This window comes from Oryzias latipes, chromosome 14 (assembly GCF_002234675.1).
Source record: "Oryzias latipes chromosome 14, ASM223467v1".
Classification (NCBI taxonomy): Eukaryota; Metazoa; Chordata; class Actinopteri; order Beloniformes; family Adrianichthyidae; genus Oryzias; species Oryzias latipes.
Genome location: NC_019872.2, coordinates 21763353 through 21788675, shown reverse-complemented (window position 1 = coordinate 21788675; position 25323 = coordinate 21763353). Strand labels below are relative to the sequence as shown.

General features: G+C 40.6%; 1 protein-coding gene across 7 annotated transcripts; it reads left to right on the top strand.

Annotated features, from left to right (window-relative positions):
* Window positions 1-2075: 2075 nt before the first annotated feature.
* ptrh2 (peptidyl-tRNA hydrolase 2) lies at window positions 2076-24933 on the top strand. Of its 7 annotated transcripts, XM_020709072.2 has the most exons (4): window positions 21692-21883; window positions 22759-23412; window positions 23501-23643; window positions 24258-24933. In XM_020709072.2, the coding sequence occupies exon 4, from the start codon at window positions 24266-24268 to the stop codon at window positions 24779-24781; it is 516 nt and encodes a 171-aa protein (XP_020564731.1). In that variant the 5' UTR covers window positions 21692-21883; window positions 22759-23412; window positions 23501-23643; window positions 24258-24265; the 3' UTR covers window positions 24782-24933. The 7 variants fall into 7 exon arrangements, with proteins under 7 accessions (XP_020564732.1, XP_004076679.1, XP_020564731.1 ...); XM_023962704.1 differs by having other exon boundaries at window positions 22759-23643; XM_020709071.2 differs by lacking the exons at window positions 22759-23412; window positions 23501-23643 and adding an exon at window positions 22215-22324.
* The last annotated feature ends 390 nt before the right edge of the window (window positions 24934-25323 follow it).

Genomic DNA, 25323 nt, shown 5'->3' with positions numbered 1-25323 from the left:
GTGGACTTTCTTTCTTTAACTGAGGGGTACCAATCATTTTGTCCACCAAAATACATATACATATATATAAATTTTCAACAAATCTGCAAGCTAGTATATTGTAAAATTAAAAGTTCTTTGTATTTTTTTTATGTGTAAATATTAGTGCAAATTCGAAACCCCATGCACCGACACACAAAAACCTTTTGTTGTGATTCTCACATCTGAATTTTAAATTCACAACATTCCCTTAATTTTTTATTTCTTCTTGTGCAACAAACAGTTTTTGAATAGTGGAAGGGAGTTTTCCATTGCTAAGTTGTGCTGTTTGAAATTTTACATGGTCATACATTTTAAAAAGGTTAGACTGATTGATGATTTGTTGATGACTCATTCATCTGTATGTTCAAGATAACCAACTTTAATTCTACTGTTGTTTATTTGAAGTATAAACAGAGAATGCAGTGAATTTTTGAAATTATTACCCCAAATGTCCATACAGTAAGGAATATATGGTTCAACTAAAGCACAATATAATAAATATCTAGAATTATATTTCAAAGAATTATTCAAATAAAGATTTTAGTATAGTTTAAAAAAAAAGGTAAGTTTTGAAAAAACACAGGGAACAGTTTAAAAAGGATATCTAACTTATTAGTATAGATATCATTTTATGTAACGGGGAAAAAAACCAATGAATAATCATATTTCAAAACAATAAAAAAAGGAAAATTGTTCCAAGTATTTCTTGTAACAAAAAGGCTGTCTCTGTTGTAAAGAATAGATGTCAAAGTCCCACTTTGATCATCTTTTGATCTATTTTCAAAGTGTTCCCAATTATCTTTTATTTATGATCATGCTGTCTTTTGTCAAAGTCAAAAAACCTGTCTCGTTTACTAGGACATGGTTTCTGCAGAGCAGCAGGAATTCATTAGAAATTCCCTTCTGTAGTGTCGACGGGACCAGCACAGACTAAGTCAAACCCCATTTCCCTATATCCTTCTGTTTACACGCTCTCCTGCTCGATTACAGCCCCTCTCAACCTCAACCTTATCAGCGGTGCAACAAAAATGGTGAGCAATATTGGAGATATCCAGTCATACAGTTTAGATCCAGATTCCAGCTCAGACGAGGAAAACATAGACATACATGGATCTATTTGTCTGCAAGTGGATGCATCAGAATGGAGTGGAGCAGCGAGCTTGTGGCTTGTTGTTGTAGGTCACATCTATAAGGTTTTTCCTACAAAACTTTTTTGTCTGCTCCTGCCTCAAAAAAATTTGAATAAAGAAATACTCAGTAATGCAATTTTCATCTTAAATTTCTTTTAAAATGACATCCAACTTTAAAAAAGACCCACAAGAACATGTTAAAAACACTATAAACACAATTTTCATTGAGTGGGTCATTATCATCATCAACATTTAAACCTCTTTCAACAACTAATGAGCAATCCTGAAAGTGCTCGTCATCTGTGATGTACTCACGTGTATTCTGGAGCTGCAGCTAAGACAGCATGTGTTTCAATGTTGGGTAAAGAGCTGGTTCCCTCTGTCAGTACGCTGCTCATAGTGCTTGTGGCTCACCACATCCTCTTGTAGTTTGAGAGTAAACACGTTGTCCTGACACACTTAACCACAAGGGCCCCACTGAGAGTACACGCTGACCTTCTTCTGGGCCCTTGGTGTCAACATAGATTATCATAAACGTTGAACACATATTGTGCAGCTTGTGCTATAGAGGTAAACCTTTACATAGTCTGGTTAGTTGCTTTTGCTGTATGGATGAGGTGAGAGCGTGTTATGAAGTGGGAGGAACCTTTTCTAATCTTTACGTACGGCAAAGCTGAGGCCTTCTTAAGAAATGCATGAGAACAAAACGTGTGATTTCTCCTGAGTGGCGCTGGAAGCACGAGGCTGAAAAGTGAGAGTGAATGTTTATCAAGATGATAAAACAGAGACATTCAAGGTCAGCTTTTGTCTGGTGCTGCTTGTACCTTTTTGTGCTGAGCAGGATACAAAGATTAAACGAAAACACATTCTTGCGTCTGTCTTTCAGCATTTTTGCAGACGAACAATTACAAAATTTGCATCATTGTTAAACAAACTCAGCTCAGCAGCTGTCAGCTTTAGAGAACCTCAAAAATGTAAATATGTAAACTGTTTTTTCTTGTATAGGTTTACTTTTCAGAAGATTTGTCGTTTGAGAGTTTTGTAATGAAACCGAATCTCTGAAGCCTTTGCCAGCCTTGCTGGGATCACAAGGAAACCAGAGGAAACATCTGCTGGAGCGTGGGTGAGTGCCATTCTGCAGAACAAAGGCAGTATTTGCTTACATCTGAACCTCATCCTCACCTCCCCATCCACCCTCTCAGGGTGACGAGCAGTTCCATGAAGAAGTAACGGAGTGTAAGAACTGGTTTCTTCCACAGCCACAGTTCCTCCCGCTCCTCCCTGTCTCTCTGCTTCATCTCTTCCAGCGAAGCTTCTACACCTAACCATCCACCCAAACACAAACACACGGACAGAATATTCACCAAAAGACATTTTCTGAAACACTTGACCACTTATGGATAAATACAAATGTGGAAAAGTCCAGTTTTTGTGCTTCTATTTCCTCTGAATTTGGTGTTCCTCAAACATTTCAGCCCTGTAAAACTCATAACATCAAACAATTGACAGAAGATTCTAATTTTGGAATGAATGTGTTTTTTTAACTCCCCAAAGATTCAAAATATAATTTTTATAACTATATATAAAAAAATAAAAAAACGCCCCTCTAACCCTCCGTGGGTGGTTTCTCCTCCAAACTCGGGTCCTCTACCAGAGGCCTGGGAGCTTGAGGGTCCTGCAGTATCTTAGCTGTTCCTAGCACTGCGTTTTCTGGAGTGAGAGGCCTGAGGTCTTTCCAGGTATCTGTTGTAGCCACTCCTCCAGCTTGGGGGTTACTGCCCCGAGTGCTCCAATTACCACAGGCACCACTGTCACCTTCACTTTCCATGCTTTCTCCAGTTCTTCTCTGAGTCCCTGGTATTTCTCCAGTTTCTCATGTTCCTTCTTCCTGATGTTCCCATCGCTTGGCACTGCCACATCCACCACAACGGCTTTCCTCTGTTCTTTATCCACCACTACAATGTCTGGTAGGTTCACCATTACCATCCTATCAGTCTGGATCTGGAAGTCCCACAGGATCTTTGCCCTCTCATTCTCTACTACCTTTGGAGGTGTTTCCCATTTTGACCTTGGGGTTTCCAGTCCATATTCTGCACACATGTTCCTGTATATTATTCCAGCCACTTGATTGTGGCGCTCCATGTATGCTTTCCCTGCCAGCATCTTACACCCTGCAGTTATGTGCTGGATTGTTTCAGGCGCCTCTTTGCACAGCCTACACCTTGGGCCTTGTCTGGTGTGGTAGATCTGAGCCTCTATCGCTCTGGTGCTCACGGCTTGTTCCTGAGCTGCCAGGATGAGCGCTTCGGTGCTGTCCTGTAGGCCAGCCCTTTCTAGCCATTGGCAGGACTTCTTGATATCAGCCACTTCAGTTATGGTCCGGTGGTACATCCCATGCAGGGGTTTGTCCTCCCATGAGGATCTGTCCTCCAGCACTGTATCCTCTGCTCTCCATTGCCTGAGACATTCACTGAGCACACTGTCAGTTGGGGCCTTGAGCTTGATGTATTCATGCATCTTGGATGTTTCATCCTGGATAGTGGCTTCTAAGCTCACTAGTCCTCGGCCTCCTTCCTTGCGGCTAGCATACAGTCTCAGGGTGCTGGATTTGGGATGGAACCCTCCATGCATGGTGAGGAGCTTTCGTGTTTTAACATCCGTGGTCTGTATCTCTTCCTTTGGCCATCTTATTATTCCTGCAGGGTATCTGATAACTGGCAGCGCGTAGCTGTTTATTGCCCGGTTCTTATTTTTGCCATTGAGCTGGCTTCTCAGGACTTGCCTTACTCGTTGGAGGTATTTAGCTGTTGCAGCTTTCCTTGTTGCCTGCTCCAGGTTGCCATTTGCATGCAGAATTCCAAGGTACTTGTAACTGTCCTCAATGTCTGCTATTGTTCCTTCTGGGAGTGAGACCCCTCCTGTGTGGACTACCCTGCCTCTCTTTGGCTACGTTCACACTGCAGGCTGAAACGACCCAATTCCGAATTTTTTGCCCCTAAGCGGCCCAATTCCGATCTTTTCATGACAGTCTGAATGACACAGATCCGATCTTTTCAATTGCGACCCAGGCCCCGTGGGTTTGCCGTCCTGATTCCGAATTGTAGCCGTTCTTTTCAATTGCGACCGCCGTCTGACCGGCCAGGCGACTTGATTCCGAACTGTACGTCATCGACAGACAACAAACGTCATCATTTTACGTTGAAGTAGGCGGGAACGAGAACATAAACATCAACCATGGTGGACGATGCTGCTGAGACCAGTCAGTGGAAGGGAAGCAGGTCACGGATTGGATTAATATTTGGGCTGATCGCTCTTTTCAGGCCAAACTCCAGGGCTCTTATCGCAACTGGGCGGTTTTTGAAAAAATTTCCAGCTAAATGGCAGAGCGTGGTGTTGAACCTTTCCCGCGATAACTTTTTTTTCTTTCTCCCCGGCTTTTCCGACCGTGCTCAGAAGCGCGGGGGACCCGAAGCGATCCTCCTCCTCCTCCCTGTTCTGGGGCCTCATTTATAAAACTTTGCGTAGGATTTGCGTCAGAAGTGGCGTACGGATGAAACATAGGACGTGCGTACGCAAAGAAATATTCGGATTTATAAAACCGTGCACACGCACATCCTACGCATCTTTCCCTTAATAAATCACAACCGATTCTAAATGCAGCGCAGCTTTTTGCGGCTTCGTGACACGCCCATATTTGTCCATAAATAGTCCGTGAAACGCCCACAAATGAATATTCATTGATTGCAAAATCATGGCAAACACCGAGAGGAAATCAAAAAAACGTATCTTCACTCAATGTGAAGTAGAAGTTATTGTTGGCGAGGTGGAAAAGAGGAGAAAAGTGTTGTTTGGAGGGCACAGTGTGGGCATTACTGATGCCAAAAAGGCACGTGAGCGGCAAACGGTGGCAGACGCCATAAATGCTGTAGCCTCACAACCATCCGAGGTTGTGAGGCTACAGCGCCCCATCGGGGGGGGGGGGGGGGGGGGGGGGGGGGGGGGGACCGGAGCGCTAGATGCATGCGCCGGGGGGACCGGAGCGCCAGGGGGGGGGGGACCGGAGCGCTAGATGCATGCGCCGGGGGGACCGGAGCGCCAGATGCATGCGCCGGGGGGACCGGAGCGCCAGATGCACCGGGTGACACGCGTGGTTCCTCCGAGTGCTCCTCTGTAACGCCGGGCCCAAAAGCCCGCAGAGGTCCAACAGGACGGCTGGAGGAAGTCAGAACCGGCTCATAAGCCACTCGTCCTCGTTTGCCAGCAAGTCTTGTTGCTGTCTAAAGATGCGTTCACTCCGAATTCTTCCATTTGCCACATCTTCTAAGAGCGCAAGATCAGCCATTGTGCGTCATTACGCATTGTGATGGGGCATTCTATTTCCATCCATTTAATTACATCTGACAAGCTACAGATGTCGGCAATAATCCATGTGGAAATGGGAAATTGTTCAGCGCAAATGTAATTTCTTGTTGCTTTCTGAATGGTTGAGACATACGCCATACATTGTTTTTTTCAAAAATAAAACTAACTAAAGGCATATGCATGAATACCATAATTCCGTAGCTTATGAAGAAATGTTTTAATATGAAGACAAATTTCCCCAGTGGACAATTAGTACATCTGTCCGTCCGTCCGCACGCCCGCACCTATCTGCTCCGCCAGACGGACACATTGACGAGAATATCAGTTTTGTACATTATTTCGTTCTGTTAACTATATTATTTATGAGGATGAATTGCACACCATGCCAATATTGCAGAACATATTTCACTTTTCTTTCTGCAAATATGTGTTCATTTGAATTTCTTTTGTAATTTTCGTTTGATCTTTTTTGTTTGTTTCACTGCTGATCGATCAAACGGGTGTTCGTGTAGGCTGTCAATTTTGAGACTTGCTTTGTGAAGTCTTCATGTTATTTCTGAGAGGCAGTATTGTCATTTTCACTTTCACGTGTTTCTTCCATCTGCCGACGGTGTCGCCGTTTCTCATTTAACCCGTTTTTGTGCGTACGCCTGGGTCAGAGCTTGCGTGGAGGACCGCACATTTTCCCGTCAAGTTTGCTTTTTATAAATCTCAACTATTGCGTAGAGAGTGGCGTACGCCTTCTTTTGTGCGTACGCAACGTTTATAAATGAGGCCCCTGATCCTTAGATTCTCCAGAACGGGTAAATAAAGAGTCCATAGCATTTAATCTGGGGGAAACCTTCTTTTATTACCGTCCTCCGTAACACACAACATGAATGCGCGCCCACGCTGCCCCCCCCCCCCCCTATTCTCTATCGCGGCACGCGCTTGCACACACGCCGGCGCGCGGCTCCAACACAAACACATTCCTATTCCACAACAGTGGGTACAGACGATCCCGACTCCAATGCCTTCTTAAAATGAGAAGATTGTAATTGTGCTGCTCCTTCGTGAAAATAAATTTAATATTACAAAAAGAGCTCCGCTTTTGACAACACTGTTGTTGACATCCATTGTTAACGTTGGCTCCACAAACAACAAGTGACGTCGTTCACCGTTGAGTATTCTTCTGGCTTCTGCACATGCGGGTCTCGTTTGGGTCGTGTCACGGTCACAATGGAGATCACAAAAGTTCGGATTTACTTGGAAATGTGAACGGTCTAGCAAACAATTCGGATTTTTTCAAAAAATCCAAATTGAGCATTAAGCCCTGCAGTGTGAACGTAGCCTTTGTCACCATCCGGCTGCATTTCTCGAGCCCGAATGACATCCCAATGTCAGTACTGTAGATCCTGGTGGTGTGGATCAGGGAGTCAATGTCACGCTCGCTCTTAGCATATAGCTTGATGTCATCCATGTAGGGGAGGTGACTGATGTTGGCCCCATTTCTGAGCCGGTATCCATAGCCAGTCTTGTTGATTATTTGGCTGAAGGGGTTCAGACCTATGCAGAACAGCTGTGGGGACAGAGCATCACCTTGGTATTTCCCACATTTGATGGACACTTGTACAAGTGGCTTCCTATTGGCTTCAAGGGTGGTTTTCCACAGCTTTATTTAGTTTCCTATGAAGGCTCTTAAAGTCCTGTTGAAGTTGTAGAGCTCCAAGCATTCAGTGATCCACCATTCAATGACATACCAATTCAGAGAAATGGTTTATAGAGAGAGAGAGAGAGAGAGAGAGAGAGAGAGAGAGAGAGAGAGAGAGAGAGAGAGAGAGAGAGAGAGAGAGAGAGTAAGTTTATATTGGCATGTGTGTTTGGGAAAAAAGGACATTTTTTACCTGCTTTTAAGTTTAATCCATAAAAAAAAAAATTTAATCCACACGTTTTTAACATGATGCAACTGTATTATAAACAACAGATGACAAACAATGCTAGCATTATTTCTATAAATTGAGCGGCCATTTGAATATATATATATATATTTATATAATAGATTATTATCACCATACATTTTTGAAAAATTAGTAATTTGAAATGAGCATGAAAAGCCCTTCTACTGCCCCTAGTGGAATGATGATGAACTACAGGGGAGAAAACATGAACCCCAATGTTTTTTTTTGGAAAATTTTGATCATAATAATAAGATAAGGGTCTCGTTATTATGTGTGTGTACAAATGTTTATAAATGACTTTGTGCAAATTATTTAGTGGATTTTACGGTTTATTCTTGACAAAATATGGCCTTGATTAAATCCTCTGCAGAATCTAGCTCCAAGTTTGTGTATATAATATGAGAAATTTATTTAAAATTTGTATCACGCCGCTTTGAGGTTTGTAACAAACTGTAAGGCCTCGACCCATCATTGTGAACTGTACTCTCGAGTGGGATGGTCTTCTCTGTCAAGGAGGTTCACACACTGGTGCATTTTTATTTATAAATCTCTTCTTGGACTTTTACCTTCCTACACATGCAGCTTGATCAAGCTGAGGACTGTGGAATCATACGGACTGCGTTCAAATGACCATTGCTCGCTGTTCCATTTGCTCATACAGAACTGGGAAAAAAAGCTTTTGTCTTTTCTGCCCCCTCCACATGGAACACTCTTCAAAAGAGCTGGAAATTATAAGAAATCATTCCTCTGAATATTTTTAAATCCAGGCTGAGATTGGAAGGGAAAGTCACTTTTAACATTACCTGTTTTACATAAGCCGTCATTTTTATTTATTTTTTGTTTTAAATGTTGACTTTTTTATTGTAAATGTAATTTATTGTTTCCCCTAGCCAGGACTACCTTAAAAAAGAGATTCTTAATCTCAATTGGACAATTCCTGGCTAAAAAAAGGTTAAATAAAAAATAAAAAAATGAGCAAATGGTAAAATCAGAGCTTTGAGGCTGATTGCTGCTGCGATTCCTTCAGGGCGTTAGCAGCAGCTATTCTTTTAGCACAGTACTGGAGTAATCCAACTAGATTTGTCCAAAAAGTTTAAATCATTCAAATAAGCCAACAGGAAAGTGGAGGATCTCTCTGTGATCGCAGTCACTTCTTCTGCTCCTGGTTTTCATTGGTCTCACAGACTGACAATGATAAGAGTAATTGAATCGGTGTAGAAGCTGCAGATGTTTTTTTCTTGTCGACAATGTTGGCCTTGCTTGGTAGCGTGTGTGCAGTCATCAAATCACAGAAATTCCTCTGAAACTTTTTTTGCTTTAGATACTTTAAGGAAAAGATCAGTATTTCTAAAAACAGTTAAAACATCCAAACAAAAACTAAAGTATTTCAAATGTTGGGATTGATCAGGATGACGTGCTGCTCTGAATGACCTGCAGAACCTCAGAATCTTCCAGAGCAACTCCTGTTTTCCTGCCCAGCCAGTTCAAGTTTCCGTCTGGCTTTGCAGGCTGTGGTTCTTTTCTTTAGTCACAACAATTTTGGCAAATCTTTCTTTTCCCTGCTGGTGTTTGTTGTTCAGAACCTCCAGCTTTAGTGCCACAGAGACTGTTGTTCTGGAGTTTGTTTAAATTCTGGCACGGCCGTAGTTCAGGGGTGTTTCTGGGAAGGGCAAAGAAAATCTCTAAAATCCTCGTGCGGATTAATTTGCTATATTGATCCATAAAGTTTGCATAATAACTGAAAGATAAGCAATCAATTTGTTGTTTTAACCTCCAAAAGAGTGAGTAAAGTTTGAATTTAAGAGGGTTCAAAGAAGGTAATTGAGATAAAAAGAGTCAGACCGATGCCGTCTTTGTGCCGCAGGAGGCCATACTTTTGTAACTGAGCAGAAATGTGAAGGGGGGCCCTGCAGACTGTAGCTGTTAGGATGCAGCTACAACTCCAAAAGATCTGTTAGAATTGTTCAAAATATTATTTGTCAATTGTGACTTTTGACGTTTGATTTTTTGAAAGGAATTTTGGGCAAAATGAATCTTTATCATGACTTTTGCTGCGGCTGCTGTGTCAGTATTTCAGTGAATACCTCCTTATCCTCTCACCACATGCCGTCAGTGAAAGTCCTCTCAGCACAAAGTCATAAACAGACTCTTTAACAGTTGTCTTTGAAGACACTGAGTATTTTCAGATGTCTCATGAGAGACAAGTCTTGATTTTTGTTGTTTTTGCTGCTTTGTTGGATTCAGTATTATTGTCTTTCTGTTTCTGCCCCCCACCCTTCACTTTCCTATCGCCCTGGTTTTATGAATATTAACATTTATCCTTTTGCAAATTGTGCATCAGTATGTTTAGATCCAGATTCTTGGATTTTTACTCCATCCATTAAGTTTCGGTTGAGTCCCGTTGGAGTTTTTGTCACATTTGATCAGAGCTTTTTCATTTTCCAGTCCAGTTTAGGTTTTTTGGTTAAAACGCTATCGTATCCTTGACAACACCCCAATTTCTATGATCCTGTTGACCAACAAGAGCTCAAGTAAAAAAGATTGTTTTACCTTTAATCAAGCAAATGCATCAACATCTATTTCTACACTCAGTTTAGTAAAAAAAATACCACTGCTAAAACAGCCCCCCTAAAAAAAAAGTCAAAAATTCTTTACATTTAAAAAAGAATCTTTAAATAAGCAAAAAAAAAAAAAAATCTGCCAATGGGATAACACTACAAAAGAGGTATAGGCCAAAAATAAGAAAAGAACACTATTACTACAAATTAGTAAAATGATCTGTCCACGCAGCAAGAAATCTTTATTTTAACAAGAAATCAGAGAATAAGAAAACACAAAGGCATTCTAAAAAGGGGGAATTAAGCTTTGCAAGGATTAAATAGTTTGCAGTGAAAAAAACCTCCTACCAGGAATAGTTATTTTTCATTAAAAAATTCTTGTTCTGAGACATGTTTTCTCAAAATTATATTTTTCTTTTAAAAACTTTCTTGATAAGATTATCTTTCTTGCAACACAAAAATAAGACTTTTTTTTTTCTGGACACTAGGGTCTTTTTTTACTTTCTTAAGATCAGGAATGAATAACCAGAAATTCTGATGTTTTCATTTATTTACTGTTTTTGGAAGTTGATACTAAGCTGTACCATGATGACAAAAGCAGTTGTTTTTTTCTGTGAGGACATCAAAGCATTTCCATGAATATGAATGTTTTTGCACTAAAGTTTCAAAGATTTTCGATCAATTTTTCAAATGAGAAACAGCCCTCTCATTTACATTTTTTGACAAAATACATATTCAATGTATTCAGTGTGTCATGTATTTTATAAGTACAAATACTGTATATCTATTTATTAAGAGTACTTATGATGGCATCATTTTACTAGTGTATATGGATGTATGTACGTCAAAGTTCCCTTAAACTTTTAATTTTCCAATTTGTCATGATTGATCATCCAAGGTTTTACACATCTATGTACAGATATTTCTTCTGTTTATTTATCTTAATTTTTTTTGTATTTTAGGGTCTGAATGCTTGAAATAAACCTATTTAATTCTAATTCAGAAAATTCAATAAATCTCACTTCGGAGTACAAAATAAAAAATAGTGAAAATCTGCTAAGCAAAAGTCTTCTAAGATTTTTTTAACAGCCTTTCATATGTTCTTTTTGGGCCACAACGATGACCAAAGCAGGTGGTCATTGCTGCTTCAAACACTAATTTTTTTACACCAAACTGACACACCAACTGAATATCAGCTTCCTTTTATTAAAAAAAACACTCCACTTAACGGTATCATGTTTTTACATAAATCAAGTAAAAAGAATGTTGTGAATGTTTCCAAACAATGGCTGCAGCTTTAAATATGAAAAATTTGTGGATTTTGTAAAATCACATCTAGGACATTTTTTGAGTCAGACCTTTAACAGGGCATGCCATGTTTCATTTGTTTACCAGGCAAACCTTATTTTAAAATAAATCAACACTTTTCACAAATATATGTCTTATTATATCACAGGCTGAGTTGCTCTTTAATTTTATTAAGACCCAACACACCTGAAGTGTGTCTTCGACCTCTGAATCAGGCAGATAAGAAGGAAATCTTCATCCAGACAGAGTCAACTTCACGAGAAACATTCAGCTAAATTTTCTCATCTAGTTTATGTTACATGCAGCTCAGCTTTAAATTATGGTTACCTGTCTGTTCCTGAACACCAGGGCGCCCCTGTGGAAGCTCACTCTCGGCCTTAGTCTCCGTCATTTTTTCATCCGGAGGTGATCCTGCTGAGACAGAAAGCAGCAACACGAGTCCAGATCAAACCCAGACTCCCATACAGCAAAGCACAAGAACCCAAAACACTCCAGGCAGGTATTTTCCTGCTCCTGCATCCTTCATCTCACTGGTAACGCGATCGGGCCTGTGCTTGACTGATTAAGCTCAGTACTCGACTGATCTGAGCACTGCTGCTAAATGCAAGTCAGGGCAGTTTTTCTGTGTGCACTTTGTCTTGAGAGTTTATCTACCTTTAAATAAAAAAATCTCCACCATGGAAGGAGAATAACAACATGTTTGTACATTAAATTGACCATAAACCCCTGCTGCCATCATTTCCCAAAAATCTACCACTTTGTTTCACTTGATGCCTTTCTGCCCTTAAAACAAGATTTAAACAAACTCTGGGCGGCTGAAAAAATGATTTAACGGTCACACGAATTACTTGTGAAATGAAGTGGCTTCGAACCAGCAACCAGCATTTTTTTCTTTGGGGTTTAGGGGTAAATTCTCTGTGACTTAAAACCTGTTTCATGTTTAAGAACAAGCAATAGATTTATGCCTTCATATGGATCAGGCTCCTTACCAATGGTTTAACTGCAGGATGTTTTCAATAACTTATTTAAGCAAAATTTTAACAAAAAAAAACAAAAAACACGCAGTCATCCTTAACTGAAATCCTATATGTTTTAGTATTAAAATTACTTTCAAAATCTTTCCACAATAAATACATGATGAATCTCAGTAAATCTCCTCATTTGACTCAAACATGCCCATCATATCCAAACCTGTTGATGATGCATTCACTGACAGTGGTCCAGTGCCGACAGATCAGTCTCATCTCCACTTCAACCTGGGGCTGGGCACGAAAACCCAGTAAATCCAGTTCAGATTCATGAGGTCTGATGTGATTTAGGATCAGCTCGGACTGTGATTTACAGGATATTCATTCAGAAAATCCAATAATCTTGATTAGGAAAAGGTTTTCGCATAACTACTGATTTAAATCAAACGAAGATGGAATTTGGAAAAAATGGAGAAGCCCTTTTTTTTTAAAACCATAGTTTCAAGAAACGTTTTGACGTCCCACTCTGATCATCTTTTGATCAATTTTCAAAGCGTTCCCAGTCTTTTAAATTATGATTTAACGCTTTTAGCCAAAATTTTAAAAAGAACTGTGTCATTTTCTAGCACTTACTTTCTGCAGAGCGGCAGGAGTTCATTAGAAATTCACCTCTGAGTTGTGAGCGGGACTGTTGCCGCAGAGCAATCCCGTCCCCATTCCCCCGCCTGTTGCTGAAAGCTCCAAGCTTTCCACACTCTCTCTCTAGCTTACAACCACTCTCACCCCCACCCTAACATTACCTGTGTGACAAATACGGTGAGCAATAGTGGAGCTATCCACATTGCAAAACAGAACCCTTATAAAAATAAGTAAAAGAATTCTACCCCCATTGGCAGATTTTCTTTCATTGTGCCAAAAAAAATAATAATCTGACAATGGGGTAAGAAAAATGTTCTGACCAAGAGTTTATGGTTTAAGAAAAAAAGTCTAGATGATTTCCTAAACCAAGATGATTTTGTTATTGAAAAACTTTCTTAATAAGATTATATTTTATTCAAGACAAAAAATAACACTTTTTCTTAAAACAAGGGTCTTTTTACTTTCATAACCCTTGTGATGTCCTATGACCCCACCCTTACATTGACGTGTTCTCCCTGCCATGACAAAGGTGGATAAAGGTGGAAAGATTTCATGTAATCCATGGAAACCAGTGAGGTTCACAAATTATTGAAGAAAAAAGGTTCAGAGCACTGTCTAGTGGGTCTAGATGACCCAACTCCCAATGTTAAAGTGCCTAGGATAGCACAAGGGCTAGTGGGTCTGGATGACCCAACTCCCAATGTTAAAGTGCCTAGGATAGCACAAGGGCTAGTGGGTCTGGATGACCCAACTCCCAATGTTAAAGTGCCTAGGATAGCACAAGGGTTAAGATTCAGTCTTTGCATTGCAGCTGTACAGTTTTGACCCAGATACCAGACGTCCATGGATCTAGTCGTCTAAAGTCTGTCAGTAAGCAGGGAGTTTGAGGCTCACCAATTTGGAAGCATTTCTATTGCATAATTAAAAATAAAAGTCAATACCAGAAATGCTTTTTCATTTTCACAATGAAACTGTGTTTGTTGACTCAAAAATAAAATGAAAAAGCAATCCGCCAAACGTCTTTTTCTTTTTCTTCTTCAACTCTGCTTATTCTGTCATGTAATTAAAATGATAAAGAAAATGGTATTTGACATTTCATTTTCAAAAAGTTCTCTGGTAAATGTGTAGCAATATTCAATTAGAAATATATAATTTGACAATTAAAATGGATTAACAGAAATGCTTTTTCATTTCCACAATGTAACTGCATCAAATGACTTAAACAATAAAATTAAAAATCTATCCTTCAAAATGCTTTTACATTTTCTACTCAAACATTTCTTATTCTGTGACGTAATTAAAAAAAAAAAACATTTGGCGGATTGCTTTTTCGTTTTCATTTTGAGTCAATTGATGAAAATGAAAAAGCCTTTCTGGTATTGACTTTTATTTTTAATTATGTAACAGAAATGCTTCCATACACCAAGCATATTTTCTACGCAGCTACAAGCTTTTCCCAACAACATTATTTCATCTGCTCTCAACTCACAATTTGAATAAAGACATTCTCAGAAATGCAGTTTTAAGCTTAATTTTCTTTAAATATGTCCTCCATCATCAGAAAAAGAACATGTTTAAGAACAATTTTCTGAGACTAGGTCTTCAAAGGTAAATTGATTCACTTTTTAACTAATCTGATCTTGTAATTCATTTGCGTCGATGACACATTTATTCTTAACTCACACATTGAAAACTGAAATAACCTGACATTTTATCCTACAACATTTTAACATAATTTTAATAACTGACTTTATTGCAGCAATGTCTTTAAAACTAAGATGCCTTACAAAAGCTGATTAAAAACCAAAAAACATGTTCTGCTTTCAGTGTCTGCATAGGGTCCTTTAAATGCAGTTTAGTAGTTTTTGAGGCAGCAACTGACACACCAGGAACAACATTCATCTTCATCCTTCCAGAACAGAAGGCCTACAAGTGTTGAAAAAAAATAAAATAATGTTTTTTCTCATCAAAGGCCTGCAACTATGTGAGTGTGTCGCTGCACGACCTCTGGGTGCTCAGGAATCTGTCAGTGAGCTTTGAGACGGTGATTCTGACGCTGAGGTATGCAGCTCGCCATCTGGAGGAATTGTCAGGTCCTCATGCAGACATTGAACCCAATCCTTCCATCCTGTACCCTGCGTTCGGGCCTCTGGTTCCTGTTTTAAACCTCACACGGCCTGCAGTTTCTGATTCGACTTGTCGTTTTCTTCAGTGGAGGATGATGCACCGCTAAAACCTGCAAGAGTCTTGCTTAACACTTTCTGGGACTTTTCCATGAGCTTAGATTTGAGACATAATTGGGAGTACTCAGTGAGTCAACAGTAGTGATCCTGAAGGATACACACAATATCTCTGAAGCTCGAGTATCACTCATGTAATGTAGCCTCAGCTCTCTCTGGGAACTGCAAACACAAGCTTTTCAACACAAATCTCACCACACATTCACAAACATGTTCAAAATACCCTATAATTTGTTCTCTGGAGAAAACAGAATTCTATGCAGGAAGAGACTTGAACTCTTGAATTCTCACATCCTGAAGCAAAAAAATAGGAAATTGGTGGAAAACATGTGCTTGCGCTGTATCTGCAGACTGTGTACTTGATGGTAAAACAGCTGATCTGATTATTAATTAGATTCAGTTGTATTTTTCCACACAGTAAACCGTTTCATAATCCCTCCGCTGCCAGGGTGACATACAGAAGCTCAGTGCTGCTCCAGCTCTGGATTGCGCAATCTCTTCTTCCAAAACAACCCAGGCTGGAGCGAGGGACAATGAGGAGTTACGCACGCGTTGGGATGAGAAACTGAATACGCTGTAATCAGCTTTCACATTTCAAACAGAGATGACCACACAGAGACAAATGGAGAGCGCTTTTGAAAGAAAAAGGTTTAAACAAAGTAGGCCTGTCATGGAACACCGCTGTCTTTGTTTTGCATCGTGCAAAAAGAGTAAACTCACCGTCTTGCTGATGTTTCATCCACAAGGTGCTCTGAGCTCAACTCAAACCCTGTGTTGGAGCCCCAGTAGCAATGTAGGGCAACAGGACTCTACCCATCATAACTTGGGTGCAGGGTGTGGGGATGAAGGGGGCCAGTGAGCGACAGAGCACTTACATGGGACTGCTGGGGAAAGTGGGGCTGGCGAAAAATAAAACGACAGAAACATTCAAAGATTTCATCTTTTGCCCAGTAAAACCCCAGGAGGGGCAGTCTAATTAAAAGGTCTATAAATAGGTAGATCATTTTCTGGAGCACCCTTCAAACAACATTTGGGCAAAGGGGGTTCAGCTAACTCCCTAAATGACCATGGGGCTTGGGATTTTTCAGGTCATCACCGCAGAAGTCCTCAGCCGTGCGTCACCATGTTTGAATATTTTAGAGCACTTCTTGTTCTCCAGCAGGTCACTGTAACCTCGGGGGTGGAGGCCGAGTCTGGCAACATGTTTTTAAGTTCCTGGAGGTGAAGAAGAAAAAACAAAATAAGAAACAACTTGTGGGGGCAGCAACAATGGAGACCAACATTCGAATAAAAACAATGTTCTTTTGCGATCTAAATCAGAGCGTAACCCTTGTGCTATGTTAGGCACTTTAACATTGAGAGTTGGGTCATCTAGACCCACTGACTAGACAGTGCTCTGAACCTTTTTTCTTCAATGATTTGTGATCTTCACTGGTGTCCATGGATTACATGGAATCTTTCCACCTTTATCCACCTTTGTCATGGTAGGAATAACACGTCAATGCAAGGTTGGGGTCATCTAAGATAGCACAAGGGTTAAATGGGACGTTGTCTTGAGTTTTTGTGGAGTTTGGGAGGAAACAGAATAGCAAAAGGCAGATGAAGAAAAACTTCCCAAATCTTCACCTGTAATATTGCTGACAGCATAGAATCCAGAAGCTAAAGTCCTGTTTTTAGAAAATTCTGTGGTATAGAATAAACAGGACTAAAACATATCTGCAGGTCTAGTCATTTCAGTCCAAATGTCTGAGTTCTGCAAACCAGTTATAAACTTAAATTAGATTGAGCTGGTAAAGCCACTGCCCTCGTCATATGAGACTGAGAATACTAACCCAATTACATGGTGACAGATGACACCTCACACTTTAATGAACAGGAACCCCTGAATGAGCTCATCTGACTGACGTCACACAGTCTTCTCTGCTTATACTGTCATGTTTGCACATTTTTCATACACACACAATCCCTCATGACAGGTGACACTCATGAAATCTCTTCAACAAAGAATCAATCTGTTGCTACACTCACTGGCCACTTTATCAGGCACACTTGTCTAACTGTAGCAGCAACTTAATAGGCAGGTAGACATGGTCCAGACAATCTGCCGTAGTTCAAACCGATCATCAGAATGGAGAAGAAAGGTGACTGGAGTGGAACTTTGAAAGTGGTAGGGTTGTTGGTGCCAGATGGGCTGGTCTGACTATTTTAAAAACTGATGATCTACCAGGATTTTCGCCCACAACCATCTCTAGGGTGTACAGAGAATGGTGTGAAAAAGAGAAAATATTCATTGAGCGGCAGTTCTGTGGGTGGAAATGTCTTGTTGATGCCAGACTGGTTCCAGCTGACAGAAAGACAACAGGAATTTAAAGAACCACTGGTTACAACCGAGGTCTGCAGAAGAGCATCTCTGAACGCACAACATGTCCAACCTTTAGGCCGATTGTCTACAGTAGCAGAAGACCACACTAGCTGCCACTCCTGTCAGCTAAGAACAGGAAACTGAGGCTGCAATTCCCACAGGCTCACCAAAATTGGGCAATAGAAGATTGGAGAAACATTGTCTGGTCTGATGAGTCTTCATTTCTGCTGTGGTGTGCGGACGGTAGGGTCAGAATTTAACAATTCAGGCTGATCGTGGTGGTGTAATGGAGTGGGGGGATATTTTCTTGGCACACTTTGGACACCTTAGTATCAATTTAGGATGGTTACAACCCCACAACCTACCCGAGTTTTGTTTCTGACCACGTCCATCCCTTCTTCTGATGGCAACTTCCTGCAGGATAAGGCACCATGTCATAAAGCTGGAATAATCTGACTGATTTCTTGAAAATGACAATGAGATCACTGGACTCAAATGGCCTCCATTGTCACCAGATCTCAATCCAATAGTTCACCTTTGGGCGGAACAGGAGATTGGCATCATGGATGTCCAACTGACAAATCTGCAGCAACTGTGTGATGCTGTCATGTCATGTCAATATAAACCGAACTATCTAAGGAATGTTTCCAGTACCTTGTTGAATCTATGCCACTAAGGATTAAGGCAGTTCTGATGGCAATATAGGGTCCAACCTGGTACTAGGAAGAGTGGCCGCCGGCCGGTGAGTGAATGTCATCAAGAAACATCTGGGGCATAGAGCGTAGGCAGCTTGGAACATGACATCTGATGTGAAAAAACATCAAACAGAAGATAAGAAAAATAGAACATAAATTAAATGTGTAAACATCTTTATTCTAAAAAATAAATCTGTAAGTTTTGGTCTTACATGGTTCTCTGTTCTACAACAGGGGGCAGCATTGGTTCAAATTTACTGTTGATCGTCATGCTGGGCCAAACTGAGGTCCTTTATAGGTTAGCAACATGAACTGATCCTTGGAGCTTCAGACGCAGCGCTTGGTTCCTGTTTCACCGTGTGAAAGTGGCTGAGCAGGAACCCAGGGTCCTGCATGGGAGGACATTCTGCTAGATCTATTTTAGTGACTGAAGCTGACCGCACACTGTACTGTGACGCAACCAAGTCCATCCAAGGAAGGGACGAACTTGAAACCATACCAGAAAAAATAACTTAAACAAAGTTTTCTGATTGATCAGAAAAGTTTGACCATGACTTTTATTTAACTTCTTTCAATAAATAAGGAGCAGCTCTTATTAAGCATCAAATTTAGGAACTTTCCACCAAACATCTGTACCAGGCTTTGGCACTGTACAAAATGTGCGCAGAATGAACTGGAAAAAAAAAACATTTAACAACCAAAAGGATAAATGAATCAAACAATTATTTGTTTATACAGCTTTTTTACACCTGGATGTAGCACAACATTTAAAAAAAAGAAATAAAATAAATGCCGAACCTCTAACACCACTACCCACCAATAATGCAAAAAGATCCTGATCCTCCCAAAAACAGGTAAAAACTAGCAATCATGACAGATATGTCTGCTTCACACAGCGATTCCCTTTGGCACCAGCAACTACAACAGTCATCGCAACCAAGCAATGACCTCCCCAAACGAGCCTGATGGAGAACAGGAAGAAATACAAATACCTGCTTAATCGGCAGGGGGTAAGAGGTCAGGAAAGAGACAAACAAACTCAGAAACACTGGAACATGTGTTTAAAGCCAAAACCCATCTGTGAAGCTCTGTTTCCTTCCTAACTTGAGTTTAATCTTTTACTATCACAGCTCTGTGAGAGCTTTTTAGAGCCACTGAGGTCAACCCTCCCAACTTCAAGGAATAAATCTATAAAAAGTTAGAACATGTAGGTACAGGCATCAATAATGAGTTGATCCTTTTCAATAATTATTTTCACTTCAATGTGTAGTTCAAGGTTTCTAAACAATAAATAAGAATGAACTGTGGGAATATTTGATTAAATCAGTTGATTTATCCAATTCAAAAATCCGACCAGCATCAACTGTAGTGGAACCTTTGTCATAAACTTAACTGTTTGACCCAGTGGCTGACAATAGACTATAATGACTGAAAAAACACCTGGACTAAAACTTTTTTTATCCTGTTGGAGCTTGTGTCATGGTAGTGTTGCGTTTGTGCTCCTCTGATGTTATTTTGGCTTCCTCTTGTGGTAGCTTTGGGTATGTCGATCCTGATGTCACAGAAACTGCTGGTGGCCCAATGTTACAGGAGAATTGTTGCACTCAGAAATGCCTTTCAAGAAATTAAAAAAGGTAGAGGGTTTCCAGAACGACATCTAAGCTGCGGATGTATTGAGCGCTTTTAATGATGAATATGTATAACCAGTACCATTGATGATACTGAAGGGAATGAATACACATGTCCGCATGTGAAAAAGCTCACCATCAAATCTTAGCGTCTTTATTGGTTCAAGAGGAAAATGGATCATGTAGATTAGAATAGAAGAAGACAAACAAATACAAAGCACAATATACTTGGTCATAGATGAATTATAAGAACAAGAGCCAGGACACAACTGCAAGATCCTCACCCTGTGGGGTCGAAATGATCACAAGAACAGTGAGCAAAAATCCCAGAACCACACGGGCGACCTAGTCAATGACCACCAGAGAGCTGGACCAAAGTAACAAAGGCTACCATCAGTAACACACTACACCGCCAGGGAATCAAACCCTGCAGAGCCAGACGTAACCCCCTGCTAAAGCCGGTACATGTGCAGGCCCATCTAAAGTTTGCTAAAGAGCATTTGGATGATCCAGAAGAGGATTGGGAGAATGTCCAATGGTCAGTTTAAACCCCAATAGAACTTTTTGGTGAGAACTCTACTCATCTGGTTTGGAGGAGAAAGAAGGCTACATTTCATCCAAAGAACACCATACCTGTAAAGCATGGGGGTGAAAACATCATGCTTTGGGGCTGTTTTTCAGCAGGACGACTGATCCTTGTATAGCAAATAATGAATGGGGCCATATATCATCAGATTTTGAGTGAAAACCTTTTTTCCTCAGCAAGGGCATTGAAGATGAAACATGGCTGGATCTTTCAGCATGACAACCATCCCAAACACACTGCCCAGGTGACAAAGGAGAGGCTTCATAAAAAGCATTTCAATGTCTTGGAGTGGCCTAGCCAGTCTCCAGATCTCAACCTCATAGTAAGTCTTTGTTGCTCAGTGGCAGCCCCAAAACATCACTGCTCTAGAGGAGATCTGTATGGAGGAATGGGCCAAAATACCAGCAACAGAAAACCTTGTGAAGACTTGCAGAAAAATGTTGATTGCTGCAATTGCTAACAATGGGTATATCACAAAGTACTGACTTGAACTTTTTTTATGGACCACATAATTATTTTCTACCATAATTTACAAAAAAATTATATAAAAAAAATATTTAACATTTGTTGTCTTTAATAGTTGAGGTATACCTATGATGAAAATTACAGACCTCTCATCTTTTTAAGTGGGAGAACTTGCACAATTGGTGGGTGACTGAATACTTTTTTGCTCAACTGTAAGTCCAGATACCCACATTTTGAAATAAGACACAATGTTGCTTTTTTTAAGAATGTAAAAGGGCAGAAAAAAGTGTTCTTCTTTCCCTTCCCTTTCATTTCCCATTTATAATAACTTGAGTACAGTTTTGTTTTTGTAGTGTTATTGAAATGAAAAGAAATGAAGGAAAAAATAAATTAAACATTAAAAAGTTGTTCAGAAACACAAATAAAAGTTAAAAGTTTAAAGATATAAATGTATTTATGTTTAACTGTTTTTGTTTGCATTTTACAGTTTTTTCATGTATTCCTTTCTGCATGTGTTTTTCTGTCTTTACATGTCCCTCTACAACTAATTGACAATAAAAAAACTGTTAAATAGTTAGAATCATTACTGTTGTATTTCATCTTGTCATCCATTTGTAAAGCTACTTATAATGAAACTATTGATTTTTACTGTTTATGAGTTTTATTGTTCTCGTGGTTTGACTTTTTAACTTTTTAATTAGGTTGTTTTCGTGTTACTTTTGTCAAAAAAAAAACATTACACGTTGCAGGCCGGTAGGTGGCGATGTATACTGTGAGGCGCTGTTTGTCGACCATCGATGACAGAAGAAGAAGACGCGTATAGAGCCAGCTCATGTGCTCTCAGTTTGTGGTGAACATAAACGATCTTGCTGGAGTGAGACTTTTAATTATATATATATTTTCAGCTGATTTACTAAATTTAAGTTCTTTGAGTTATTTTGTCGCAAAGCAAATGCTGACGAAGTGATTCTCTTTCTAATCTCGGTAAGTTAGCTGTGCTTCCTGATGCTATGAGGCCATGTAGCCCCGGTCTTCGAGCCGGTCCCACCGCGTTATGTGTCCCCCCCTTCAGGCTTTCCGTAAACACAGAATCAGAAACGTTCCGGAGTCATCAAAATGTTTTAATTTGAAATAAAATGGTTGTATGAGTTCTAGAATTAACCGGAAATAACACAGTTATCACTGGGCGAAGCCAAAGACTAAGAGCGTGATGTGTGAGAAAATATTTCCAGCTAACATGAAATGAAAGGTGTAAAAACACTGGAGACCAGCCATGTGTTGTTGTTCGGTTTATTGACAGCGGCACTGTCTCTAGGCTGTCTAGGAAAAGACAGGAAGCAGAGCTGGAGGCAGCAGAGATGAAGATGCTGAGCTTCTCTTTGGGAGAGACCAGGATGGATAGGAGCAGAAATGAGGACATTGGAGGTACAGCTTATGTTAGCGGTTTTGGAGAGGAAGTCAGAGACTGAGATTGTTCAGGCATGTCCAGAGGAGAGACAGTGAATCTATTAGTAGAAGGATTCTGAGGCTAGAGGAAGAGCAAATAGGAGGTTTATGGATGCAGTGAAGGAAGACACTAAGGTAGCTGGTGTTAGAGGATGCAGAAGACTGTTAGATGGAAGAAGCTGATTCGCTGTGGCGACCCCAGACGGGAAAAACCCAAAGGAAAATAGGATTAAATAATTTGACTGGAGGAAGGCTAAGAAAACATATTTCTTTGTTTGATAAGGATGTTTATAGTGTGGTAAACATGAGTTTTATTCATGAAAAAAGTGGAGTAACATTTAAAAATAAAAATAATGTTCATGGTGTTGCTTGTATTATCAATGCTCATTTGATTCCTATATTGTATGTCAAAGGTGTGCTTCACCCTGGATGGGTTGATCATCCATCGCAGAGCCACATACACGGACGGCCTCGCACGCTCTTCTAAAAAACATTTTAATCTTTTTTGGTTTTTCAGCTGCTCCCTTTATGGGTGATCATCCACCTCCATCTAAAATGTTTCTTCATCTTCTTCATTCACTCCAGCTACCTTCATGTTGTCCTTCACTACACCTCTTTGGTCATCCTCTCTTTCCTGGTTTCTCCAACCTCAACATTCCTTAACCATCATCATCATCATCATCATCACTGTTCCTCTTCTTACCGTGTCCAAACCCTCTAAATCATTTAACTCCAAAACATCTGTCATAATCTGTTCCATTGATGGATTAATTCCTGATCCTCTCCATCCTGGTTTCTCAAAGAAAACCTCAAGATCTTCATCTTTGCGACCTCCAGATCTGCCTCCAGTCTCTAAACTAACAACATGGCTGCTCTCACCACAGTCTTCCACACCTTTCCATTTATTCTTGATGACACCCTTTAGTCACACATCCCACCTCTAACCTTCCTCCAACTGTTCCAACCTGCTTGCAGACGCGTCTTCACCCCTTTCCAACACCATCTGCTGTTCTGGACTGTTGACTCTAAGAACTTAAAGTCCTCCACCTTCTCCACCTCAGCTCAATGTAACCTCACCGTTCCACTTCATATCCTCTCATTCACACGCAGATATTAAGCCTTGCTGCAGCTGACTTTGATTCATCTCCTATCCAGGGCAAGCCTTCCCCTCTCTAGATGTTCCTCCACCTTCCCCCACTACAAATCACAATGTCATCTGCGAACATTATAGTCCACACGTATTCCTGTCTGATCTCATCTCTAAATCTGTCCATCATACAGCAAACAGCTGATCCTTGGTACAGTCCCACATCCACCTCCAGAACATCTTACCACTGTCTTCCAGCTCTCATAGGGGTCCTGAACAACTCCAACGTTCTTCTCTGTCACTCCAGATTTTGTGGGGACCTGTGGTTCTCTTTCTCTGCATGAAACCAAACTGTTGTTTACAAATGTTGACCTCTGACCTCATCCGAGCTTCCACTCCTCTATCCCATAACTTCATTGTGACTCATCAGCTCTATTCCTATTGTTTCCAAAATCTTCATATCTCCATTCTTCTTAAACTCTGCTCCTCCATTCCTCAGACCTCCTCTCACCCTCCTAGATCTCTTTAAACAGTCCTGTCAGATTTTGATGAAACTTTTTAATAATGAAAAAGAAGAACTAAAACCTAAAGTATAAAACACAAGTCTATAAAAACAAAAAATAGTGTCTGTATCTTTACATTAGCTACATCAATTATCTAAAATGTTTGTGAATAATTTGTAAGAAAATAAAATAAAAGTTACTGTTATAAATCCACTTTAGTTAACTTTTTTTTTATGACTTTGGTGTACAAATTCAATAGTTTGTTGGTCTTTCGTCCTTTTACTTTTGTTGGAGTCAACATGAACTCAAACTGTGTTCACAGGTTCAACTATGGATTTGCTCACTGGTCCGCTGGGCGCCGGCGTTTCAGCCGGTCTGGGTTGCGGACTCCTCCTTGGATGGCTTCTTCGAGCCCGGTTAGCCCCAGCATCCCGGAGCTTCATAAAAGCTGTGGAGAGCGGTGCGGTGGAAGCAAGCGTGATGGGAGAGGGGGGCGAGTTTAAGATGGTGCTGGTGGTTCGGAATGACCTGAAGATGGGCAAAGGGAAGGTGGCCGCTCAGTGCTCTCACGCTGCTGTGTCAGCATACAAACAGGTCCAGCGCCGGGACCCGGAGCTGCTCAAACAATGGGAGTACTGCGGCCAGCCCAAGGTGGTGGTGAAGGCACCCGATGAGGAAACCCTGGTTGAGTTGCTGAGTCGCGCCAGAGCAGCGGGTCTCACAGTCAGCCTCATTCAGGATGCAGGAAGGACTCAAATCGCTCCTGGGTCTCGCACCGTACTGGGGGTCGGTCCAGGTCCGGCTCATCTGGTTGACAGCATCACTGGGGATCTGAAACTTTACTGAAGTTTTCTTCCTGAATTTTTTTTTTCCAATAAAAAATACATTTCAGAAGAAATTGGCTTGTTTTTATGAAGTTTTGTGCTAAATGTCTTCATAGGCAGAGTGTAACAATAAACTCTTGACTCTGGTTGTTAAATATTAAAACATTTTAATGCTTTAAGTGTTTGGTGCTGAGCTTTAAAACAAAGGTACCTGAACATGTGGACAGAGTGGGCTTGGCATGTTTCTATGTTGATAAGGTGACATTACATACATCCATTTTGGGGGTCACCAGAGCCTGCTGCTGAGAGTAGGTGGGGTACACTGAGAACAGTTCAGTCTGTTACAGCTGCACACACACACAGAGAGGGAATTAAGAGTTACCAATGAACCCATAAAGCAGGTTTTCGGACTGTGGAAGGAACTAAAGTCTCCCAAGGAAACCCACACATGCACAAGGAGAACATGCAAACTCCACACACAACTGCTGGGATTTGATCCAGGACCTTCTCGCTGAGAGGAAAGAGCACTACCCCGTTAAATTAAACAATTTATAAGTAACTGGT